Source organism: Phascolarctos cinereus, unplaced genomic scaffold (assembly GCF_003287225.1).
Source record: "Phascolarctos cinereus isolate Bilbo 61053 unplaced genomic scaffold, phaCin_HiC Scaffold_726;HRSCAF=1367, whole genome shotgun sequence".
NCBI classification, from domain to species: domain Eukaryota; kingdom Metazoa; phylum Chordata; class Mammalia; order Diprotodontia; family Phascolarctidae; genus Phascolarctos; species Phascolarctos cinereus.
Window position 1 is genome coordinate 408,744,904 of NW_027556098.1, and position 20,754 is coordinate 408,765,657.

The 20,754-nt window shown below is 51.2% G+C and overlaps 1 protein-coding gene across 1 annotated transcript in view; it reads left to right on the forward strand.

Annotated features, from left to right (window-relative positions):
• The window catches only part of SPTBN4 (spectrin beta, non-erythrocytic 4), a 57,755-nt gene that overhangs the window by 15,149 nt on the left and 21,852 nt on the right, over positions 1–20,754 (forward strand). Inside the window, 16 exon segments of the mRNA XM_020979156.2 lie at positions 77–157; positions 370–485; positions 1,746–1,858; positions 1,964–2,151; positions 2,390–2,507; positions 3,011–3,169; positions 3,291–3,593; positions 4,769–4,919; positions 5,729–5,760; positions 5,762–6,648; positions 6,788–6,925; positions 8,752–9,496; positions 10,621–10,823; positions 12,827–12,917; positions 16,141–16,287; positions 17,567–17,830. Coding sequence (XP_020834815.1) covers positions 77–157; positions 370–485; positions 1,746–1,858; positions 1,964–2,151; positions 2,390–2,507; positions 3,011–3,169; positions 3,291–3,593; positions 4,769–4,919; positions 5,729–5,760; positions 5,762–6,648; positions 6,788–6,925; positions 8,752–9,496; positions 10,621–10,823; positions 12,827–12,917; positions 16,141–16,287; positions 17,567–17,830 — 3,736 coding nt within the window.

Sequence of the window (20,754 nt, forward strand, 5' to 3'; positions counted from 1 at the left end):
CATCTGTCTGCCTGTTTGCTTCTTGGTCACTTGTATCTGTGTGTCACCCCGCCCCCCACTTCCTACCCACCCTCAGTTACCCTGAGGTGAACATTCAGAATTTCACCACTAGCTGGAGGGATGGCCTGGCCTTCAATGCTCTCATTCATCGACACAGGTAGATGCCCTGCCTTTGTTCCTGCCTCTGTATACACAGATATATGGAGAAATAGCTCTCCCCACGTACCACTCCCCGCCCCCCACCCCGTGTCCTTCCTGGCACTGGCACAGTGTTCTGTCCTCCTCAGGCTGGGAGCTGTTCTGGTCTGGGGCTTCCCTGTCCACACACCTCCACTTTCACTGCCCTGTCCTCTCTGTTCCCATCCCCAGGCCAGACCTAGTGGACTTCAGCAAGCTCACCAAATCCAATGCCACCTACAACTTACAGCGGGCGTTTCACACTGCTGAGCAGCAGCTGGGGCTGGCCCGTCTACTTGACCCAGAAGGTGAAGTTTCTTCTCCAGCTGTCCTGGAACTCTCAGTATCCTCACTCCAAATCTCTTTTATCCTAGCTGTACCAGGAAATTAAAACATAGACAGTCAGAGCTAGAAGCGATGTTAGAACATATAGAATGTTGGTCCTAAAATGGACCTGATGGCTTGAAAGGATTGCTCAGATAGGACAGTTGAGGGCTAGAGGAGAAAAAAGCCATTCCCAAAGTCAGGAAGCCAGGGCAAGAGAGGCAGCCTTGCTTGGTGGGCAGATAGCCAGCCTCAAAGACAGGAAGACCAAGCCGAGGGAACTCTTTAAGACACTAAAGTCCTCCAGAGAAAGAACTGATAAATAGGAGTATGTATAGTATGGTTTTACACATATATACAATTTTGTGTCTAATGGTAGCCATCTGTAAGGTGAGGGGTGGGAAGGGAGGGAAAAAGTATAAAAAGTGAAGAGCAGAGAACAAAAGAAAATGTAAAGGAAGTGTAGAAAGCCTAGTAGCTTTGAGAAATGATGAGTAGTACTTCTATAGTTTTTCAAAAAAAGTAAAGTGTGAAATGTAAATTCATGGTTTTATAGTGAATCCTCTTTTCAGTTTGTGCTGTGTACATGGAAATTTTCTCTCTCTTTTTAAATTTTTATGTACTTAAGTTCAAAATGAATAATTTTTGTTCTAAAGACACTAAAGTCCAGGGAAGGTGCTGACCTGCATGGGCAGGAGTGTGTCAGCAGGAGCTTCCTTTAGTGATAGTTAAAAAAAAAAAAGAACAGAGGTGGACTAGAACACAGGTCCTTACACTCCACACTTAAGTGTTATTTCCATTATGGGAGTGGAACAAGACCAATGTTTTATTGGCATAAGGAGCTCCCAGGTCAGGAATGCCCTTCTCCCAATCCAGGTTGGCACTTTCATGGACCTTATGGTCTTAGAGAGTTGTCTAGAGTATTAAGAGGTTAGACTTGCCCAGGTTCTCTAGCCAGTTTGTGCCAGAAGAGGACTCAAACCCAGGTCCTCCTGGCTTTGGGGCCAGCCCCTCTATCTGCTACTATGCTTTGTCCTTCCACTGCCCCAGTGATTCCCATCCCATTCCTTGCCAACAAAATTCTCTAGCACTTTTCTGATGTCTGGTTACCAAGTTGCTTTCTCTTCCCCAAGGGTCTTGTTTTCTGGCCCCCTAGAGTCCCCTGCTTCAGTGATGCTTTTCTTCTCCCTCCTGCCCCCATGAGACTCCCTCACCTCAAACCCCATTTCTCCCCCACCATCCAGATGTGAACATGGAAGCTCCAGACGAGAAATCCATCATCACCTATGTGGTTTCCTACTACCACTACTTCTCCAAAATGAAGGCTCTGGCAGTCGAGGGGAAGCGGATAGGGAAGGTACCCCAAGCTTGGGTGGAGAAAGCAATATTGGAGGTCCTAGGGTAGCCTCATTGGCTCCCTAAGCCCTCACTGATCTTGTCCCCTTCCCATTGCTGGGGTTAGGTACTGGACCAGGTGATAGAGATTGGGAAGATCATGGAGCGTTATGAGGAGCTAGCCTCAGAGCTCCTGGCCTGGATTGAACGGACCGTAGCCCTCATCAGCAACCAGAGGTTTGCCAACTCTCTCAGTGGCGTCCAGCAGCAGCTACAGGCTTTCACTGCCTACTGCACCCTGGAGAAGCCCATCAAGTGAGGAGCACCCAGAACTGGAGAGGACTGGGATGGTATTAGCAGGAGAGACTCAAGAGAGTGTCGGGAATAGGGTGAGGGTGGAGAATGTAAGTGGTCCTTATGTTAGGGGAATGGCATTAGAGGCAAACTATTGGGAGAGAGAAAGGAGGAGGATATGACAGGTGAGAAAGAGTGCTGAAGAGAGAAAAACAGCAGCCAAGGAGCCTTGACTCATTTTCCCTTCCCTGGATTTTAGGTTCCAGGAGAAAGGTAACCTAGAAGTTCTGCTCTTCAGTATTCAGAGCAAACTTAGGGCCAGCAATCGGCGTCTCTATGTGCCCCGAGAAGGCTGCAGCATCTCTGACATCAACAAGGTTTTGAAACATGCACAAAGCTTGGCATGGCATGGGGGGTGGGCTTTGGTGGGACTGGGGTTAGAAGGGCAGACTGGCTGGGTTTATGAGGCGATTGGGTGGCTAGATTTAGAAAGGTAATGGCTAGGTTTCAGAGAAACAGAGAAGAAAAGTTGAAGGAGACAGAGGCTTCAGACAGGATAAGCTGGGTTGTTTGGGGGATGTTGAGTGAGGAAAGGGGAGAGGCACCAGGTCTGGTATGATTAAAAGGTTGGGTTTGGAGGGTTAAGAGAATCTGACTTTGAAGGGGGAATGGAGGGACTGGGTTTGGAGAGGGAAGAAAAGCTAGGTTTAAGGACAGGCTTTAGGGAATAGAGAGCCTGGGTTTGGGATGATGGAGAAGGTTGATTTGGGGGAGGGAGTGGCGAGGTTTAGAGGATGATGGGGATGAATATGGGGGATGCAAGGGCTGGGTCTGACCACGGATAAGGTTGAGATCTTGTCCCTCCTCCCTCCTTCCCTAGGCATGGACACAACTAGAAAAGGCAGAGCATGAGCGGGAGGTTGCTCTTCGGGGAGAGCTCATCCGGCAGGAGAAATTGGAGCTTCTGGCTCAGAGGTTTGACCACAAGGCAGCCATGAGAGAGAGCTGGCTTAGTGAGAACCAGCGCCTCGTGTCCCAGGTAACTAGGCAGGACAGGGCAAGTTTCTGGGGGTAACCAAGAAGGGCTTGGTTGGTGGATTCCCATCCCCCCACCTCCATATCATTCCCTTCCCCCTTTTTATACCTCTCTCTGCACCCAGGACAACTTTGGGTATGACTTACCAGCGGTGGAGGCAGCCATGAAGAAGCATGAAGCCATCGAAGCTGATATCTCATCCTATGAAGAGAGGATCCAGGCTGTGGCCGACCTGGCCCAGGCGCTGGCTGGGGAGGGTTATTATGATGCACGGCGTGTTGCTGCCCAGCGAGACAGTGTCCTGCGCCAATGGGAGCTGCTGACTGGGCTTGTGGGAGCCCGAAGGACTCGACTTGAGCAGAACCTGGCCCTACAGAAAGTCTTTCAGGAGATGGTCTATATGGTAGACTGGATGGAGGAGATGCAGGTGCCCATGGGCTTGGGACCAGTGGAGAACACTGGAGACAGAGATGTGGAGAGAGAGGGAGAGAGACAGAGACAGACAGAGACAGAGAGAAACACACACACACACAAAGACACACACAGAGACAGACAGACAGAAAACCAGGAAACAATAGAGTACCAGGGGCACAGAAACAGAAAGATCAACAGATAATTAAGCAGTACTTTCAGTTAGGGTTTTGCCTCATCAGAGGAAATAGTCACATGAAAGGAATCACAGACTTCCTTTGATTATTTGAGGTTAATGTTTGCAAAGCACTTAGCATTCGAGCCTCAGCTCTGTGAGCTGATGTTAAAGGTGATATTATGCCTATTTTAATGATAATATAATTGCGTCATACATGATCCGACAACTATAATATCTCAGAGGTAGGATTTGAACTAAGGTCTCTTCTGGATCATCTTACCTCTCATGGGCAAAAGACTGAGAAAGAGATACAGAGACAGAGAAATAGAGACAGAGAGATGCAAAGAGATTCAATTACAAATCAATTCAACCAACCACCATCGGTTAGTCACCTAACAATGTGTGATACCCTGTACTTTGCATTGGGAAAGATTTTTCTTTTTTAACTTACTAGGTTCCTTAGTTAAGAGACATACAGATGGAGACAGGGTCCAGGAGGTAGAGGCAGACAGGACAAGAATTGGAGATTTTCGGAACTGGGGATGTTTATCCTGGAGAAGAAAAGATTTGGGGAGAATGAAATCACTTTCTTCAAGTGGTTGGGGTGTGGGGCAGAGGCTGTCATGACTGGGCATTAGGCTTTTTCCACCTTACCCCAAAGCACAGAGCTGGGATTGATGGCAAATTTCTGTTTGAGGAAAGGAAAACTTCCTGACAATTAGAGCTGTCCCAAGTGTAATGGGTTGTTTGGGGAGGTAGTGAGTTCCCCCAAACTGGCAATCTCCAAGCAGAAACTGGATGACCATTTTCTGAGAGTGCTGTAGTGAGACCTTTGAGGTTAAGTACCCTCTGAAGTATCAGGTATCCTCTGAGGTCCATAGTACCTCTTAGAATCTATGAGAGACCAAGGGACCGTTAGAGAAGTAACTGCAAGAAAGAAAGGTGAAAAAGACGGAGCTGTGAATAACTGAGCCCCAGCTCTGCCCTGTGTCCTTCCCTCTATCTCTACCCAGGCCCAGCTTGTGTCCAAAGAGTGCGGCCAGCATCTCTTGGAGGTGGAAGACCTGCTGCAGAAACACGGGTTGCTAGAAGGGGACATCACAGCCCAGAGCGAGCGTGTGGAGGCCCTCAATGCCACAGCACTGCGATTCTCCCAGCTACAGGGTACAGAGGAAAAGGGTTGCTGGGGGCTTCCCCCTGGGCAGGGGAAAGCAGGAAGAAATGACCAAGGGTGGGATCAGAGGGACTCCCAGGGGTGGCAGGCCGGCTGAGTGAGCAGGGGTGGGAATTAGTAGAGCCTCCTGGATTCTGGAGTGGATCACTCAGTAAGATGGGTAGGTAGGTAACCATTTTGTGGAAGTTTTTTCACTATGGAATGCACTGCCAGGATAGGTAGTAAGCTCCCTGTTCCTGGAGAACATAGGATCATCAGGGCTGGAAGATACCTTAGAAAGATCATCTGGTCCAATCGCCTCATTTTACAGATGGGGAAACTGATGCCCAGAGAGGGGAAGTCACTTACCCAAGGTCACACAGCCAGTAAGTGGGCAGAGCTGAGTTTTGAATCCAGGTCTTCTGACTTCAAATCCAGTTTTCTCTTGTCCGCATCATAATCTCCAAGCAGAGAGTGGATGCCAAGCCCCCTCCTCACCACCACCCCGTGACTGTTGCAGGGGAGTTTCAATTTAACAAGCATTTATTAAGTCCTTAGTATGTGCAAGACACAGTGCTAGGGCTTTGAAGAGAAACGGGAAGATTCTGGGAATCTCCTATTCCGAATTCTGTGATGCGAGGAGTGCGCGCTTCTCTGATTCTCTCATTTTAAAACATCCGGGGCTTGGGCGGTCAGGCACAGGGCTTCTGCTGAGCGGGCACTTTGCCAAGCAGGGTCTGCAGGGCCGGCTTTAAGGCGTAGGGGCATCAGAGACGGGCACAGCCCGAGACCTGAATGCTCTGCACCCCTTTGCCCACAGGTTACCAACCCTGTGACCCACAGATCATCCGAAAACCGAGTGAGCCACGTGCACGCTTGCCTGACGGAGCTTCAGGAACTGGCGGGCAGGCGGCGGGCAGAGCTGGAGGCATCCCGGACCCTGTGGGCACTGTTGCAGGAGCTGGAGGAAGCCGAGGCCTGGGCACGGGAGAAGGAGCACCTCTTAGAGAGCAGAGCTAGTGGTGCAGGTGGAGGTCCCCATGACCTCCCGAGCGCAGCCCGCCTCCTGGCCCAGCACCGGATCCTACAGGGAGAGCTAGGTGGGCGGCGGGCGCTGCTGCAGCAGGCCCTGCAACGGGGTGAGGAGCTAACAGCTAGCGGCAGCGATGATGCCCCAGCGATGGGATTGTTGGAGCGGGCAGCAGGTGCCCGGCGGCGCTGGCAGCGGCTAGAGGAGGCAGCAGCGAGGCGGGAGAGGCGGCTGCAAGAGGCACGCGCCCTCCATCAGTTTGGAACAGAGTTGGACGGGCTCCTGGCCTGGCTGCGGGATGCCTACCGGCTGGCAGCCAGTGGGGACTTCGGGCACGATGAGGCATCGAGCCGGCGGCTGGCACGACAGCACCGGGCTCTGTCTGGGGAAGTGGAGGCGCACCGGGGCGTGGTGGTGGGCTTGCGACGGCAGCTGGCCGGGCTGGGCGGGACAGGGCGTGAGGCAGCCGCGGGGGCAGCCGCTGGTGGGGTCATGGCGTTGCAGGTCCGCGTGGTGGAGGTGGAGCAGCTGTTTGCAGAGGTGGCAGAGGTGGCGGGCTTGCGGCGCCAATGGCTGCGGGATGCCCTGGCCGTGTACCGCATGTTCAGTGAAGTTCATGCGTGCGAACTCTGGATTGGCGAAAAGGAGAAGTGGCTGCTTGCCATGCGGGTTCCTGATGACCTTGATGAAGTAGAGGTTGTACAACACAGGTACCAGCCCGGGTGGCGGGGCTGAGGGATCCTGGGACGAGGGAGGCAGGCATGGGAGGAGAGAGAAAGGCAGGAGCCGAGGGCTCCCTCGGAAGGACACAAGGCTGCTAGCCAGGCTGAGCGCCCTCCCCTCTGGCAGATTTGAGAGTCTGGACCAGGAAATGAACAGTCTGATGGGTCGTGTGCTCGATGTGAATCACACGGTCCAGCAGCTTGTGGAAGGCGGTCATCCCAGCTCGGAGGAGGTGCGCTCTTGCCAAGACCATCTCAATAGCAGGTGAGCTTCCTGTCTGACCTCCGTGTGACTTCAATCAAAAAACACTACAAGCGCCTACTCTGTGCTAGTCTATGGGCGAGGCTGTAGGAAACAGGGAATCCCTGCCCTCCAGGAGCTTCCATTTTTCCGGAAAGAAGGCATATAACCTTACACTGATAAGTAATTGAGATATTGATAACTAAAGGGGACTGGGAAAGGCTTCAAGTAAAAGGGGGCACCTAAGCCGAGTTAGGAAGGAAATGAAGGATTCCAGAGAGACTGAGTGAGGAGGGTGTGCATTCCAGGCATGAGAAAGCTAGCCAGGGAAGGCAGGAAGGTGGGACATGGACCAGAGTGCTGGAATGGGGAGTCATTTGAAATGGAACTGGAGAGATAGGTTACAGCCAATTATAGAGGGCTTACAATGTCAGGATGGGAACTTGTGTTTTATCCTAGAGGCAAGGTAGACCCACTGATGGTTTCTGAACAGGGGAATTAAGACCTGTAGCTTAGGACAAGTCAAACTACCTTCTAGCCCTGGCATTTTGTGTTCTGAGCTCTTTTCCAGCTCAGACATTCTGTGCTGAAAGCTCTATTCCTGCTCCAAAGTTTTGTATTCTAGGTCTCTTCCAGTTCTACAATGCAATATTCTAAGCTGTGTGTTCCAGATCTGTCTTCTGTATTTTAAGCTTTCATCTGGGTCATGAGGTTCCTTATTCTAAGTTCCACTTCAGCTCTGATATTGTGTTCTAAGCGCCCTCCCTGCCCTGTCATTCTATGATCTAAGCTCCTGTTAGCTCCATGGTCTTTTGTCCTAATTTCCTGTCTAATGCCTAATATTCTGTGTGTTAAGCTCTCTTCTCATCTCTGACATTCTTTGTTCCAAATTCCCTTCTAGCTCTGACATTCGATGTCCTAATCTCCCTTCTGGCTCTGTCATTTCATGTTTTAAGCTCTCTGCCAGTTCTGATGTTTTGTGCTTTAAACTCCCTGTGAACCTTGACATTCTATGTTCTAAGCTCCCTTCCAGTTCTGATTTCAGATTCTAAGCTCCCATTTAGCACATGATCTTTGTTCTAAGCTCTCTAGCTTCTGGCATTTTGTTATTAGTTTCCTCCTAGCTCTGATATTTTGTGTTCTATAGCTCCCTCCAGCCCTCTCATTCCATGTTCTAAGTTCCTTTCTGGTTCTGACATTCTGTCTCTGATAGTCTATGCTCTAAACTCCCCTGAAGCTCTGACATTCTATGTTCTAAGCTCCCATCTGGCACATTATTTGTTCCAAGCTCCCTTCCAATTCTGATTCCATGTTCTAAGTTCTACGTTCCCAATTAGCACATGGCATTCTTTGTTCTAATATCCTTTCCAGCTCTGACATTTTCTGCTTTGAGTTCTCTTTCAGCTATAATGTTCTGGGTTCCAAGTTCCTGTTGACCCCTGACATTCTATGGTCTAAACTCCCTTTGAACTCTGACATTCTGTGCTCTAAGCTCCCTCGCAGCTCTTAACGTTCCCTGTTCTAAGTGCTCTTCCATCTCTAATGTTCTGCAGCTCTGATATTCCGTTCCAAGCTCACTTCAAGCGCAGATGAGTTTTGTGTTCTCAGCCCCCATTCTAGCCCCTACCATTCTTTGTTCTAAGCCTCCTTTGAGTCCCTGCTGTTCTGTCTTCTAAGCCGCCTTTCAGCTGTTGACATTCTGTCTTTCAGTCTCCCTGCCAAATGACATTCTGTGCTCTAAGCTCCCTCGCAGCCCTTGTCATTCCTTGTTCTAAGCTACCTTCCAGCTTGGACATTTCTGGGTTCTGAGCTCCCTAATAGCTGTATTGTTTTATGATTCGGTGACTTAGGTGGAACAGCATTGTAGAGCTCGTGGAACAGCGGAAGGAGGAGGTGAACTTGGTTCTGTCTGTCCAGAATCACCTGCTGGAGTGTGCAGAGGTGAAGAGCCAGGTCCGGGAGCGGCGGATGGCAGTGGAGAGTGCACCACGGGCTGGCGGGGCCCTCCAGCGGCTCCTCAGCTCCCTTGAAGCAGCTCTCCTTGCGCTGGAGCCCAGGCTGCAGGCTCTGAGAGAGGAGGGTGAGGCTCTGGTTGCCCGTTACCCAGCCCAGGCCCCTCGGCTGCAGCCAGTGCTAGAAGAGTTGGACATCGAGTGGGTAGCCCTGGGCCACGCAGCTCGGAACTGTGGTGAGGCGCTGGCCACTGCCACTCGGCTCCAGGGATTCCTGCACGACCTCGACGCCTTCCTTGACTGGCTGGTGCATGCCCAGGAGTCAGCGAGTGGTGGAGGACAACTGCCAGGCTGCCTAGAGGAGGCAGATAACTTGCTGAGCCAGCATGCTGCCCTCAAGGAAGAGATGGACCGTCGGGAAGAGGACTTTGGGCGGATCCAGGCAGCTGGAGATGCTCTGGCGGCCGATGGGGCTGAGCTGGGGCCTGAGCTGGCCTTGGAGGACTGGCTGCCCCACTTGGAACTGGGCTGGCAGAAGCTGCTGAGTCTGTGGGAAGCTCGCAGGGAAGCGCTGGCCCAAGCCCACGTCTACCAGCTCTTTCTCCGAGATGTGCGCCAGGCCCACGCTGTACTCCACAACCAGGTAGGGGCGGTGCTACCCTGCATGAGTGTGAAGGGACAGTAGAGGGACTGGGGTGTGGCCAGTGCTCCCTGAAATTGAGCTTTGTCTGGATAATCTGGCAAGATTTGTGAATTACCTGGGGAGGATAATGTTGATTTAGCAGAGTGGAGAGTTATTGTGGATTCCCTTGGAGGGAAAGGGTAGCCTAGGCATTGTCTGAGACAGGCAGCAGGCATGTTGAGGTTAGCTAGGGGGTATTCAGTTAGTGGACTATTGGATGGATAGCATGTAGATCATTTAGCATGCTAGTTTATATGTTTCAGGGGGAATTAATGCATTAATGAGGCCCCTGTTATAGAGAATAAGGGTGGTCTCACTGGAAAGTAGTGGGAGCTGGAGGGAAAGGAGGGTCCTGGGCTTGCCTCCCCTTCCTGATGAACTCTTCACTGCCTTCCTGGAGGCAGCAGTCTGGACTTGGACTTGACTTGAAATCCAGCCGGACACTAGCTGTGCGACCCTGGGCAAGTCACTTAACTTTAGCCTCAGTGCACTCAGCTGTAATTATGGGCGCAGTAATAGCACCATCACCCCACAAGGGTTGTTATGAGGATCAAACTGGATAATAGTTGTAAAGCACTTAGCACAATACTTGGCACGTTATGCTGTTCAGTTTTGTCCAATGCTTTGTGACCCTATGGACCACAGCACGCCAATCCTGGTGGTGTGGTTTTCTTGGCAAAGATACTGGAGTGGTTTGCCATTTTCTGGCCCAGTGGATTAAGGCAAACAGAAGTTAAATGACTTGCTGAGGGTCACATAGCTACTAAGTGTCTGAAGCTGGATTTGAACTCAGGTTTTCCTGACCCCAGGCCCAGGGCTCTATCAAGTCACTTAGCTGCCTACCTTCCTCTCTACTTGCCACATAGTATACACTTACTAAATATTCCCTTCCTTCCTTCCTTCTTACCTTAATGCCATCCTTCTTTCATTCCTTCCTTCCTGCATTCCTTCTTCCTTTTCTTCCTTCCTTCTTTCTTTCCCTTCTTCCTTCCTATTTTCCTTTTTCCCTTTTATCCTTCCCTCCCTCCTTTCTTCCCTTCCTCCCTCTTTCCTTCTTTCCTTCCTTCTTTCTCCTGCTCCTCCAGGAGACAGTGCTGTCAGGCCTGGAGCTACCTGGGACAGTGGAAACAGTAGTGGAGGCCATCAAGCGTCACCGAGACTTTCTGACCACCCTGGAGCTGAACCTGCAGAAGATCCAGGTGGCCGTGCAGGCAGGAGACATCCTGCGCAGGCAGGGAAATGTCTATGCTGAGAAGGCCCAGGAGCACGGGGCCCAGTTGCTGCAAAAGTAGGGGCTCCTGGCACTTCACTGAGCCCTGTGCCCCCTGTGTGTGCCCTTGGGCTGGGGAGGGAGACCCCACTGGGACCCCAACACCCTAGAGCTTGTCTGGGAGGGATGTTAGTGTGACATCAGGCTCCACCTCCCTGACCCTATCTGAGCAGGCCCCAGCTCTGTCTCTGCTGGATCTCATGGTCCTTGTGCATCTCTGTGCCCTATTTTTCTGTCTCTGCCTCTTGATTCTCTCTCCCCCTCTCCCCTCCTCTCTGTCTCTTTCTTTCTCCCCCTCTCACTGTTCTGTCACTATTCTGTTCTCACTGTTTCTGTCAGTATATTTTTTTCTCTCCCCATCTCTTCCCCATTCTATTATCTCTTTCATCCTGTCTCTCATGTCTCTTTGCTGTCTCTGATGTCACATTTGTGTCTCTCACTCTCTTGTAACTCCCTCTCCTTCTGAAGTGCCCTCCTTTCTCTCTCTGTCTTTCCTCCTGTCTCTCCCTCTTAGTCTGTGTCACCTTTTCCCTTTCCTTGTCTCTCTTTTGCCCATCACTCAGTCCTCTTCTCTCAATGACTTTTTCTCTTTCCTTCTGGCTCACAGACTGATTTTTTTTCCTGCCTCCCCCTTTCTCTGGGGGTTCTTTTCTGTCATACTAAATGTTTCTCTCTCTTTCCCTCCCTCCGATGTCTCATTTGTCTCTCTGTGTTTCTATCTCCATCCATGGGAGAGAAAGCTAGTGAGGGGTTCTTCATGTGTGAGATGATGTACCTGGGGTTCCCAACCACGCCCTCATTGGGGCTGACCTGGGCTTCAGCTCGCTCTGTCCAGGCCTAGGGGCTCCCTCTGGGTCTGTCCTTGGACTCAGAGGTGGGGGGAGCGACAGCCTTGGCCATTCATGGGCTCTTGCCCCCACCTGTCTGGAGTATCCAAAATTCCTGGTTTTGACCCCAACCTCAGCCTCCTCTCCTCTCGCTCTGCATCCCTCCATCCATGACCACATTTTCTTATCTACCAGTAGGGCTTACCCTCTCTCTGTCTCTCCTGCTTCTTGTCTTGTCTCTCCCTCAATCTTCTGTCTCTAGTCAGTCTGCCTCTCCATCTCCCTTCTTTTCTGTTTCTTCTGCCTTTCTTTCCTTTGCTTATCTCCCTAGGACTCGTTCTACCTCTTCAGCTGTTTCTTTCAGTCTCCTTCAGTCTCTCCTGTGTCTGGTCTTTCTGTCTCCCCTGCTTGCTATTATCTCTCTCTGTCCCTGTCTCTACCCATCTCTGACCATTTGGCTTTCTTGCCATTTTACCTTTGCTCTCCATCTCCCTCTTTGTCTTATTTCTATTTCACCCCATTATTTTCTGTCTCTTCCATATCTATTGTCTCTTATTTTCTTTTACATTTCTCCTATATTGGGCTCTACCCTCTTTGTCTTGATCTTTGCTAGTTCCCCCCTTCTCTGTCCCTCTTCTCTGTCTCTCTCTCTCTGCCCCCCAGTCTCTTTCTGTCTCTCCATCTGTCTGTCTCTCCCCCTCTGTCTCTGTCTTTCTCTCTATATCTCTGTCTCTTTCTGCCCCCCCATCTCTTTCTGTCTGTCTCTGTGTCTCTCTCTCCATCTGTCTGTCTCTCCCCGTCTGTCTCAGTCTTTCTCTCTATCTCTGTTTCTGTCTCTCTCTCCCCACCCCCACTTCTCTCTTTCTGATTTTTTGTCACTTTCTCTTTCATTACTTTGTCTTAACTCCACATTGCTTCTGACTCCACAGCTTGTTTCTCTCTTCTCTCTTTCTCTGTACCTTCCCCCTTTTCTCTCTTCTTCCTTCTCTGGCTCATTCGCCTTCTCTTGTTTCACTTCCTCTACCCCCTTTGTCCCTGTCTCTTCCATTTCTTTCATCTCCGATGGCAGTCCACAGTGCTTTGTCACCCAGTCCCCCTTTCCTCTCCCCTTCCTCTGCGTGCCAATCCCTGCCCAATCCCCTGACGGTCCCCTTGGTCCCTGGGGCACCGAGCACCCCCTCCCCCACCCCCCAGGAGCCGAGAGACTCAGCTTCGGGCCCAGCAGTGGATGCAGTGTCTCTGTGACCAGCTGGAGCTGCAGCATTTCCTAAGAGACTGTCAGGAGGTAAGGGGGAGGGGAAGGAGGAGACACACTGGATGAGAGCCCTGGATAAGTCCTTCCCTGAGGGCCCCACTCAGATCCTCAGCTTTGAGAAAAGGGAGAGGGCAAAGTTGAAATGAGAGAAATGGGGGGGAAAAATCCCAGACTGCAGCAGGAAAAATCAAGGTTAGATTCAAGGGATTCTCTCCCTGGAATAGCCTGAAAAAAGCCAGAGGGGGTCTGGGAAAGGGGTCTCCTGGGTCTCTGTTGGAAGCCCAGTCTGGCCCTCTTCCCCACTTCTCATAATTCCGGGGGGGGGCAGGGGGTAGGGGGCAGGACAGAGAATTGACTAGAGCCACCAGACGGCGCCATCATCCCACGCTTCTTCGATGATCGCTGTGAGGCGGAGCTCAGAGGATGCCTTGGCAACTTTGTTTCCTAGCAACGTAGACCCCGCCTGCGCGTGTAGCTGCGGAGGCATGTGAACCTGGGGGGAGGGAGGAGCGCGGGCCAGTGAGCCAGAGCAGGCTTCCCGCAGCTGAGTGGTAGGAGTTGGGGTGCACAAGGAAACAAGCGCCATGACCTCATGGGGGCGGGGGCGGGGGGTGCGAGCGAGAGAGATGCATCCCCCAGCCCTCCACTAGCATCCTTGGGAAGCAGGGGCTGGAGGTTGAACCAAACTCCTTCCTCCCTCCTCGTGCTCAGCGCCTCAGTAGGAAAAGAGCTAGGTTTGAAGTCAGAGGACTTGGGTTCAAATTCCACCCCTGTAGCCTATTACTTGCGTGACCTTTGGCACGTGACCTTAACCTCTTTCGGTTTCAGTAAAAGGAGAGGGTTGGACGAGGTGAACTTGAAAGTCCCTTCCAACCCTAAATGGCTGATCCGTCCTAGAGCTCCTTGTCCCCACCTCCCGCCCCTCCCCAACCTCTACATTTTCCTAGCTCTGTGACCTTGGCTAAGTCTCTTGACCTCTGTGAGCCTGTTTCCTCATCTGTAAAATGGGGGTAATCATATCTCCCAGGCTGTCGTGAGGCTCATTAGATGACGCATATCAAACGCTTTGCAAACCTGGGCGATACATAAATGTCAACTCTTTCTGTGATGACCCCCATTCCTACCTCTCCCTCTCCTTCCTGTCTTGGTCCCTCCATCCTCAGCCTCCCCTCCTGATCCCCTCTCCATTTATTCCCAACCTTGAGCACTCTCAGCCTCTTTCCGCGTCCTAAACCCGTCTCCTCCCGCTCTTCCCCCTTCCCCGCCACTGTCACCTCGAGGGCTCCTTCCACCCTCCTCCGCTGGGTCTCCCCTGTGCGCGCACCCTTAGAGACTTAAAAGTAGGGGGAAGGGGGAGACTAGCCAGCGCACTTGCGGGACCGCGGTTGGGGGGTGGGGAGGGGAGGGGCGGTGCGGGTGCGCGCGCGCGCCGTGATCGTCTGTGGCCATTGCTGCAGTGGCCCAGGGAGCGCCGCCCGCCGCAGGTACTGCGCGCTGCCTCTGGGCTGGGGGCGCGTAGAGGAGGGGGCTGGAGCGCGCCCCCGTGAAGGACGGTGGGGGTGGGGGAGGAGAGAGAGCGCGTGCGCCCCAAGAGGGCGGAAAGGGGGGTATCCCCCCCATAGGAGAGGATGCTGTCCTTGGTGCTGAACCTGCTGGGGGGGGTGGGGAGCAGGACTCGTGACTGCACTGGCGCCTAGAGGCGGGGGAGGGCGACTCTTGCTGGGATAGGCCTCTGAGGAGGGGGCAGCTTCTTACTCAATTGGCCCCCCTGGGGGGGAGGGGTCAGCTGGCCATCTGATTGGCCCCTGGGAACTATCCGTGGTTCTGAAGCAGCCCCAGGGGTGGGGAAATGCAGGAGCCTCTAATCTATTCTTGAGGAGGTGTTGTGGGGTTAATGGGGGGGGAGGGGGCGTGTTGTGAACTGTCTTTGGTGCGTATAGCGTTCATAACTAGCCCAGACTGGGGAGAGACCTGGGCCTGGCCTTGGCAGTGGTTATGGTGGTGTTTGGGGGTGGGGTGGGGAACTGTGACTTTTTTTCCCCGAGAGTGATGAACTGGATTTGTTTCTGTGCTGTGGTTGCCTTTTTTTGGGAGGGGGAGGGGGAGTCTGACTGTCTTTGTCTGATGGATGTGCTCTGGTTAGGGGTTGTGATTGACTGGGTTGGGGAGTAACAGGGACCAAATCGTTCCTTGATTTTTTTTTTTAAGTGGAGAAGTATTATGACTAGTTTTCCCTTGGTCGTGGTTGGTGTTGGGGGTGGGGATTGGAGGACTGACCTAAATTTGGCCATAATTGGGGGGAAGGTTGGTGACTGGCTTTGCCTGGAGTGACAACCTAAGTCTGGCTATGATTGAATAGATGTTTGCTTGGGGGTCCTGGAATTGGACTTAGCTCTGGGTGGGGCCTGCAACCAGTTTTGCCTTGGAAGGGAAGGGCTGTTTCTGCCCCTATTTTTTGAGGGGGGTATCTATGGTTGGAGAGGGCTTCTGGCTGCTTTGTCTAGGAAGGGTCCTGGATCTCACTGATTTGTTTCAGTTTTCTGGGGGGTTGGGGGAGGGTCAGGTAAAGACCTAGATCTCTTTTTACTCTAGAGGGGTTTTTTTGTGTATGTGTATGTGTGTGGTGGGGGGTGGGGGTGGGGAAGGTGTATAACCGATTTTGCCTGGGTAAGAGACCTGGATCTGAGAGCTTTGTTTTGGAAGGGAGAGATTTGTAGCTGGCTTTAATCCTGGGGCATTTGGGGGAGAGCAGCAAACTCTGGTACCAAATTTGCCTAGAGACTCGAGGTGCTTTGGAGGGATGGCCTTGGTTCCAGGATGTGAGGAAATGTGTATGCAGGCAGGGATGGGGGGGAGCTGGAATTGGTTTGTTCCTGGAAGGCCAGTCTTTTTCTAGCTGCCTCCTCCCTTCTGGGTTAGGGAGAATGGAGGTACCTCTACCACTATCCTCCCCCTGGGAAGGAGGAGATGGGCCCAGAGGAGCTCCTCCAATCTGTTCTAGAAATCAGCCTTGCAAATCCTGCAACTTGTTCCCTTGAGGAGGGGGAGAGGGTCAGATCAAGATTGGTGGGGGCCCCTGGGATCTAAGTGCTCAAAGGCCTCAGTCTGGGGCCTGGTTTGGGGGACTGAGAATGAGGAGAGCCAGAGGCTTTTGGACAGATGGATAAGGAGTGGGGGGCTAGATTTGGCTGCTGCTGGGGAGCTGTGAGCCCCTTGCCAAGGGCTCCCCATCCCCCACCCTGCCTGTATGCAGCTGGATGGCTGGATTCATGAAAAGATGCTGATGGCTCGGGACAGCGCTCGGGAGGAAGGTCACAAACTGCGGAAACGATGGCTCCGGCACCAGGCCTTCATGGCCGAGCTGGCCCAGAATAAGGAATGGCTGGAGAAGATTGAGAAGGTAAGTGGGGGAAGGGCATCCTCATACTCACAGAACATTTGCTGCCAGGCCTCTTCCATCATGGAGCTCCTGGGGTTAGAGGATGCTTTGTAAACCTTAACGAGAGAAATGAGAAGTTCTTATTGAAAGCTGAAGGGCAGCCTTGTAGGTGGAGTCAGAGACCCTGGGAGTGAATCCTGCCTCTGCTTCCTGTTACCTGGGTGACCTTGGACAAGTCACTGTTTCTTTCTGGGCCTCAGTTGGTTAATTTGTAAAATGATCAATGGTCTTTAAGCTCACTTTCAGCTCTAAATCTGATAAATCTTTCACAGCCTGAGCTTTGAATGAAATCCACCAGCAGAGGGCCCTGGGGGAACAGACTCAGCAGAGCAAGGCCCAGCTCTCCTCTCCTTTCCTCTCTCCCTGGATAGCCCTGGGGATGAGGGAGGGTGGCCGTGTCTCCCAGGCATAGGGCTCAAGTATGGGAAGCTCTGGGCTCTGCTGAACTCTCCCCATCCTGGTTAAGTCCTTCCCCAGGTCCAGGAGTTCAGGATGCTTCCAGAAGGCATACTGAGTTCTGGGCTTCCTTCAGAATTTGGCTTCATCCCTGGCAGGACCCGGAGAGAATCCTTGGATTCAGACCTCAGACCCTACTGTCATGGGTTCAGCCCCAAACTTAGCTGGTATCTAGTAGAGTTAGGAAATCACAGACAAGCTCTCTGGTCTCCCTGAATGTGCTCATTTGACCAACCTTGATGACAGCCTATTTATTGTCTCTCTACTCATGTGTCTCTGTCTTTCCCCATGTTATTTGCTCTCTTTCCTTGTGTATCTCCCTAGGCTTGTCTTTATTTATGAATCTCTTCCTATGTGTCTGTCTTTTTCCCCTATGTCTCTCCCCCATGTGTCTCTGTCTCTTTGCCTCCGTGTTTCTGATCCTTTTTCTGTGTCTCTCTCCCCTCTATCTCTTCTACTGTCTTTGCACATGTGTGTTCCATGTTCTTCCCTGTGTGTCTCCTATTGTGCATGCATTACTCTCTCTTTTATTTCCTGTATGTCTCCCTGGGTGTGTGACTGCCCCCCCCCCCAAATGTCTGGGTCTGTGTATATTTCTTATTACATATATCCCCTTTTCATTATATATCTCTCTTTTCTCCACTTTTGTGTGTCTGTCCTTTTCACTGTTGTTTTTCCTGTGTGTGTGTGTGTGTGTGTGTGTGTGTGTGTGTCTGGCCTTGATTCTTGTCCTTCCCCACCCCTTTCCCATCTCTCCCTCACCCCTGCCTGTTTTCTGTGGCAGGAGGGCCAGCAGCTGATGCAGGAGAAGCCCGAACTGGCAAGCTCTGTCCAGAAGAAACTGGGGGAGATTCGGCAGTGCTGGGCCGAGCTGGAGAGCACCACCCAGGCTAAGGCTCGGCAGCTGTTTGAGGCCAGCCAGGCAGACCAGCTGGTCCAGAGCTTCGCTGAACTGGACAAGAGGCTCATGCACATGGAAAGCCAGCTGCAGGGGGTGGACCCTGGGGGAGACCTGGCCACCGTCACCAGCCAGCTGAAAAGATTGCAGGTAGGCTGGGCCAGGCTACCTGAGCCAGAGGGATTGGAAGGGATGACCGGGGTAGTGGAAGGTGACTGTTCTTACTTTGGGGGGGATTTCTTTGGAAGTGGTGAGAACAGCTCCCATTTCTTCAAAGAGGTAGGGAACTGTGGGTGTAAAACATTTAACATGACATCAAATTTTTCTGATATGTGCTTTAGTTTTGCTGAAGTTTTTTTTCCTTGATCACATTTCCTTCTTTAATTAAGGGATGGCTCTTTGGTGAGGGGAGAGGAAAAGAGTACTTTGGGAAATATAGGGGATATAAAATCAAAGCTGTCAGCAATATTTCTTTTTAATAATAATAGCTAGCACTTATCTGGCATTTTGAAGTTGGCAAAGGGGGCAGCTAGGTGGCGCAGTGGGTAGAGCACGGGCCCTGAAGTCAGGAGGACCTGAGTTCAAATCTGACCTTAGACCAAACACTTGACACTTACTAGCTGTGTGACCCTGGGCATGTCACTTAGCCCCAATTGCCTTAAAAAAAGGGGGGGGGAAAGAAAAGTTGGCAAAGCACCTTATACATGTTATCTCATTTGATCCCATTATTCTGCCTGTTTTACAGATGCATAAACTGAGGCTGAAAGACTTGTTCAGGGTCACACAGTTCACAAGTGTTTGAGGCAGGACTCCACTCAGGTCTTCTTCACTTTAAATCCATTGTTCTATCCTTGCTAACTTAAAAAAAAACACGTGATAGGACAAATGCAGCCTCTCTGGCCCCCTCCCCCTTTTCCTGGAAGAAACCAGGGCATAGGCCTATTAGAGAGAGGACCAGGGCTCCTGTCCAGTGATTGGGAAGTTATTGCCAGCTGTTCTCTTCCACATGCTGGGGTATCAAGACAGGTCAGGCCAGCAAAAAGGTGTGGGGATTGTGGAAGAGAGTAGAGGCTTCCCAGAAGGACAGGGATTCAGAGGGGAAGAGAACAGCAGATGAGGCTGTGGGAGTTTGACAGTCTATTCATTCATTCACCATTTATTAAGCACCTAGTGTGCCAGGTAGTGTGCCAAATACTAGTGATACAGAGATGAAAATGAGATAGTCCCTGTCCTCAAGGGCTTGGCATTCTAGTCAGGTGAGAGAACATGTAAACACACATGTTGTGGGGGGGCGACAGAGAGAGAGAGAGAGGAAGGGGGGGAGAGAGAAAGAGAGAAGGAGAGAGACAGACAGAGAGAGAAAGAGAAAGAGAGAGGAAGGAGGGGGAGAGAGAAAGAGAGAGGAGGGGGGAGAGAGAAAGAGAGAGGGAGGGGGAGAGAGAAAGAGAGAGAGGGAGACAGAGAGAGAGGGAGAGAGACAGAGAGAGGGAGAGAGAGAGGAAGGGGGGAGAGAGAGAAGGAGAGAGACAGAGAGAGAAAGAGAAAGAGAGAGGAAGAGGGGGGAGAGAGAAAGAAGGAGAGAGAGAGAAAGAGAAAGAGAGAGGAAGAGGGGGAGAGAGAAAGAGAGAGGGAGAGAGAGAGAAGGAGAGAGGAAGGGGGGAGAGAGACAGAGAGAGAGAGGAAGAGGGGGGAGAGAGAAAGAGAGAGGAAGGGGGGAGAGAGAAAGAGAAAGAGGGAGGAAGGGGGGAGAGAGACAGAGAGAGGGAGAGAGACAGAGAGAGAGGAGAAAGAGAAAGAGAGAGGATGGGGGAGGGGGGAGAGGGAGAGAGATACACACATATATACACTCCTATATGTGTATGTATACTCTGTGTAATATAGATCAATCTAGGAGTCATCTACATAGAGAAGATGATTGTTAAAGCCATGGGATCTGATAATTCACCAAGTGAGAGTATATAGAGGGAAGAGGTTGCAGGATCTTGGGGGACACCCGCATTTAGGTGCATGGTATTGATATGAATCAATCAAGATGGAAAAGGATTAGCCAGACAAATGGCAGAATGGAGAGAGAGGAATATTACAAAATCCCAGGTAGGAGGAGGGGGGGAAGATGGTCAGCAACGTCAAATGTCAATGTGTACATATGTGTGTACATATATGTATATGTATATACACTAATATATGTGTGTGAGAGAGACAAAGAGAGAAGAGTGTCATCAAGCTGAATATATGGGAAGCCAATGTCCAGAGGAGGGAGAAAGAGAATGAGATTCTCACTCATGTGTTGTTGCAGGGACAGAGAAAGAAGGAGACAGGGACACATACATCGAGTGCTACAGAGACAGAGAATGGCAAGTGATACCTTGCCCCCTTCATCAAGGGGCTGAGGCTAAAGCAGAGATAATGACTGTCAGTGAGTCACGGCTTTCTGATGCTGCATCTGTCTCTTCATAGCTTGTCTGTGTCTCCATGGCGTCCCACTCTTCATATCTGCCTGTCTCAGAATCAATCAATCAACAAGAATTTATAAAGCACCTGTTACAGACCAGACTCTGTGCTAAGCAGAAGGGACATGAAGACAAAAGCGAAGCCTTTAAGGAGCTTGTTATGTTCTATTGGGAGGAGCCAGCAGGTCAATCTACAGAAAATTGACAAAAAAGATATAAGGTGATGGGTGAGGAGAGGCCATGAGCAGTGGGTGAGATCAGAAAAGATTCCATGAAGTCAGTGGTGCTTGATTTGAGTCTCTAAGAAAAGGAAGGATTATGAGAAGCACAGATAAGGGGGTGAGGGCATTCCAGGGATGAGAGATAGTGTGTACAAAAGCCCAGAGGTGGGCAATGGATTACTTTATGTGAGGAATACTAAGAAGGCCATTTTGATTCAACCATAGAGTATGTTAAAAAAAAAAAAAACAAAAACACCCGACCTGAAACACAGAATATGTGAAGGGAAGAAAGTGTGTAATAAGGCCAGAAAAGTAGGACAACTGAGATTTGAAAGAGTTTTAACTGCCAAACACGGGCATTTTATTTTATACTAAAGGCAATAGGGAGCCATTAGAATTTATT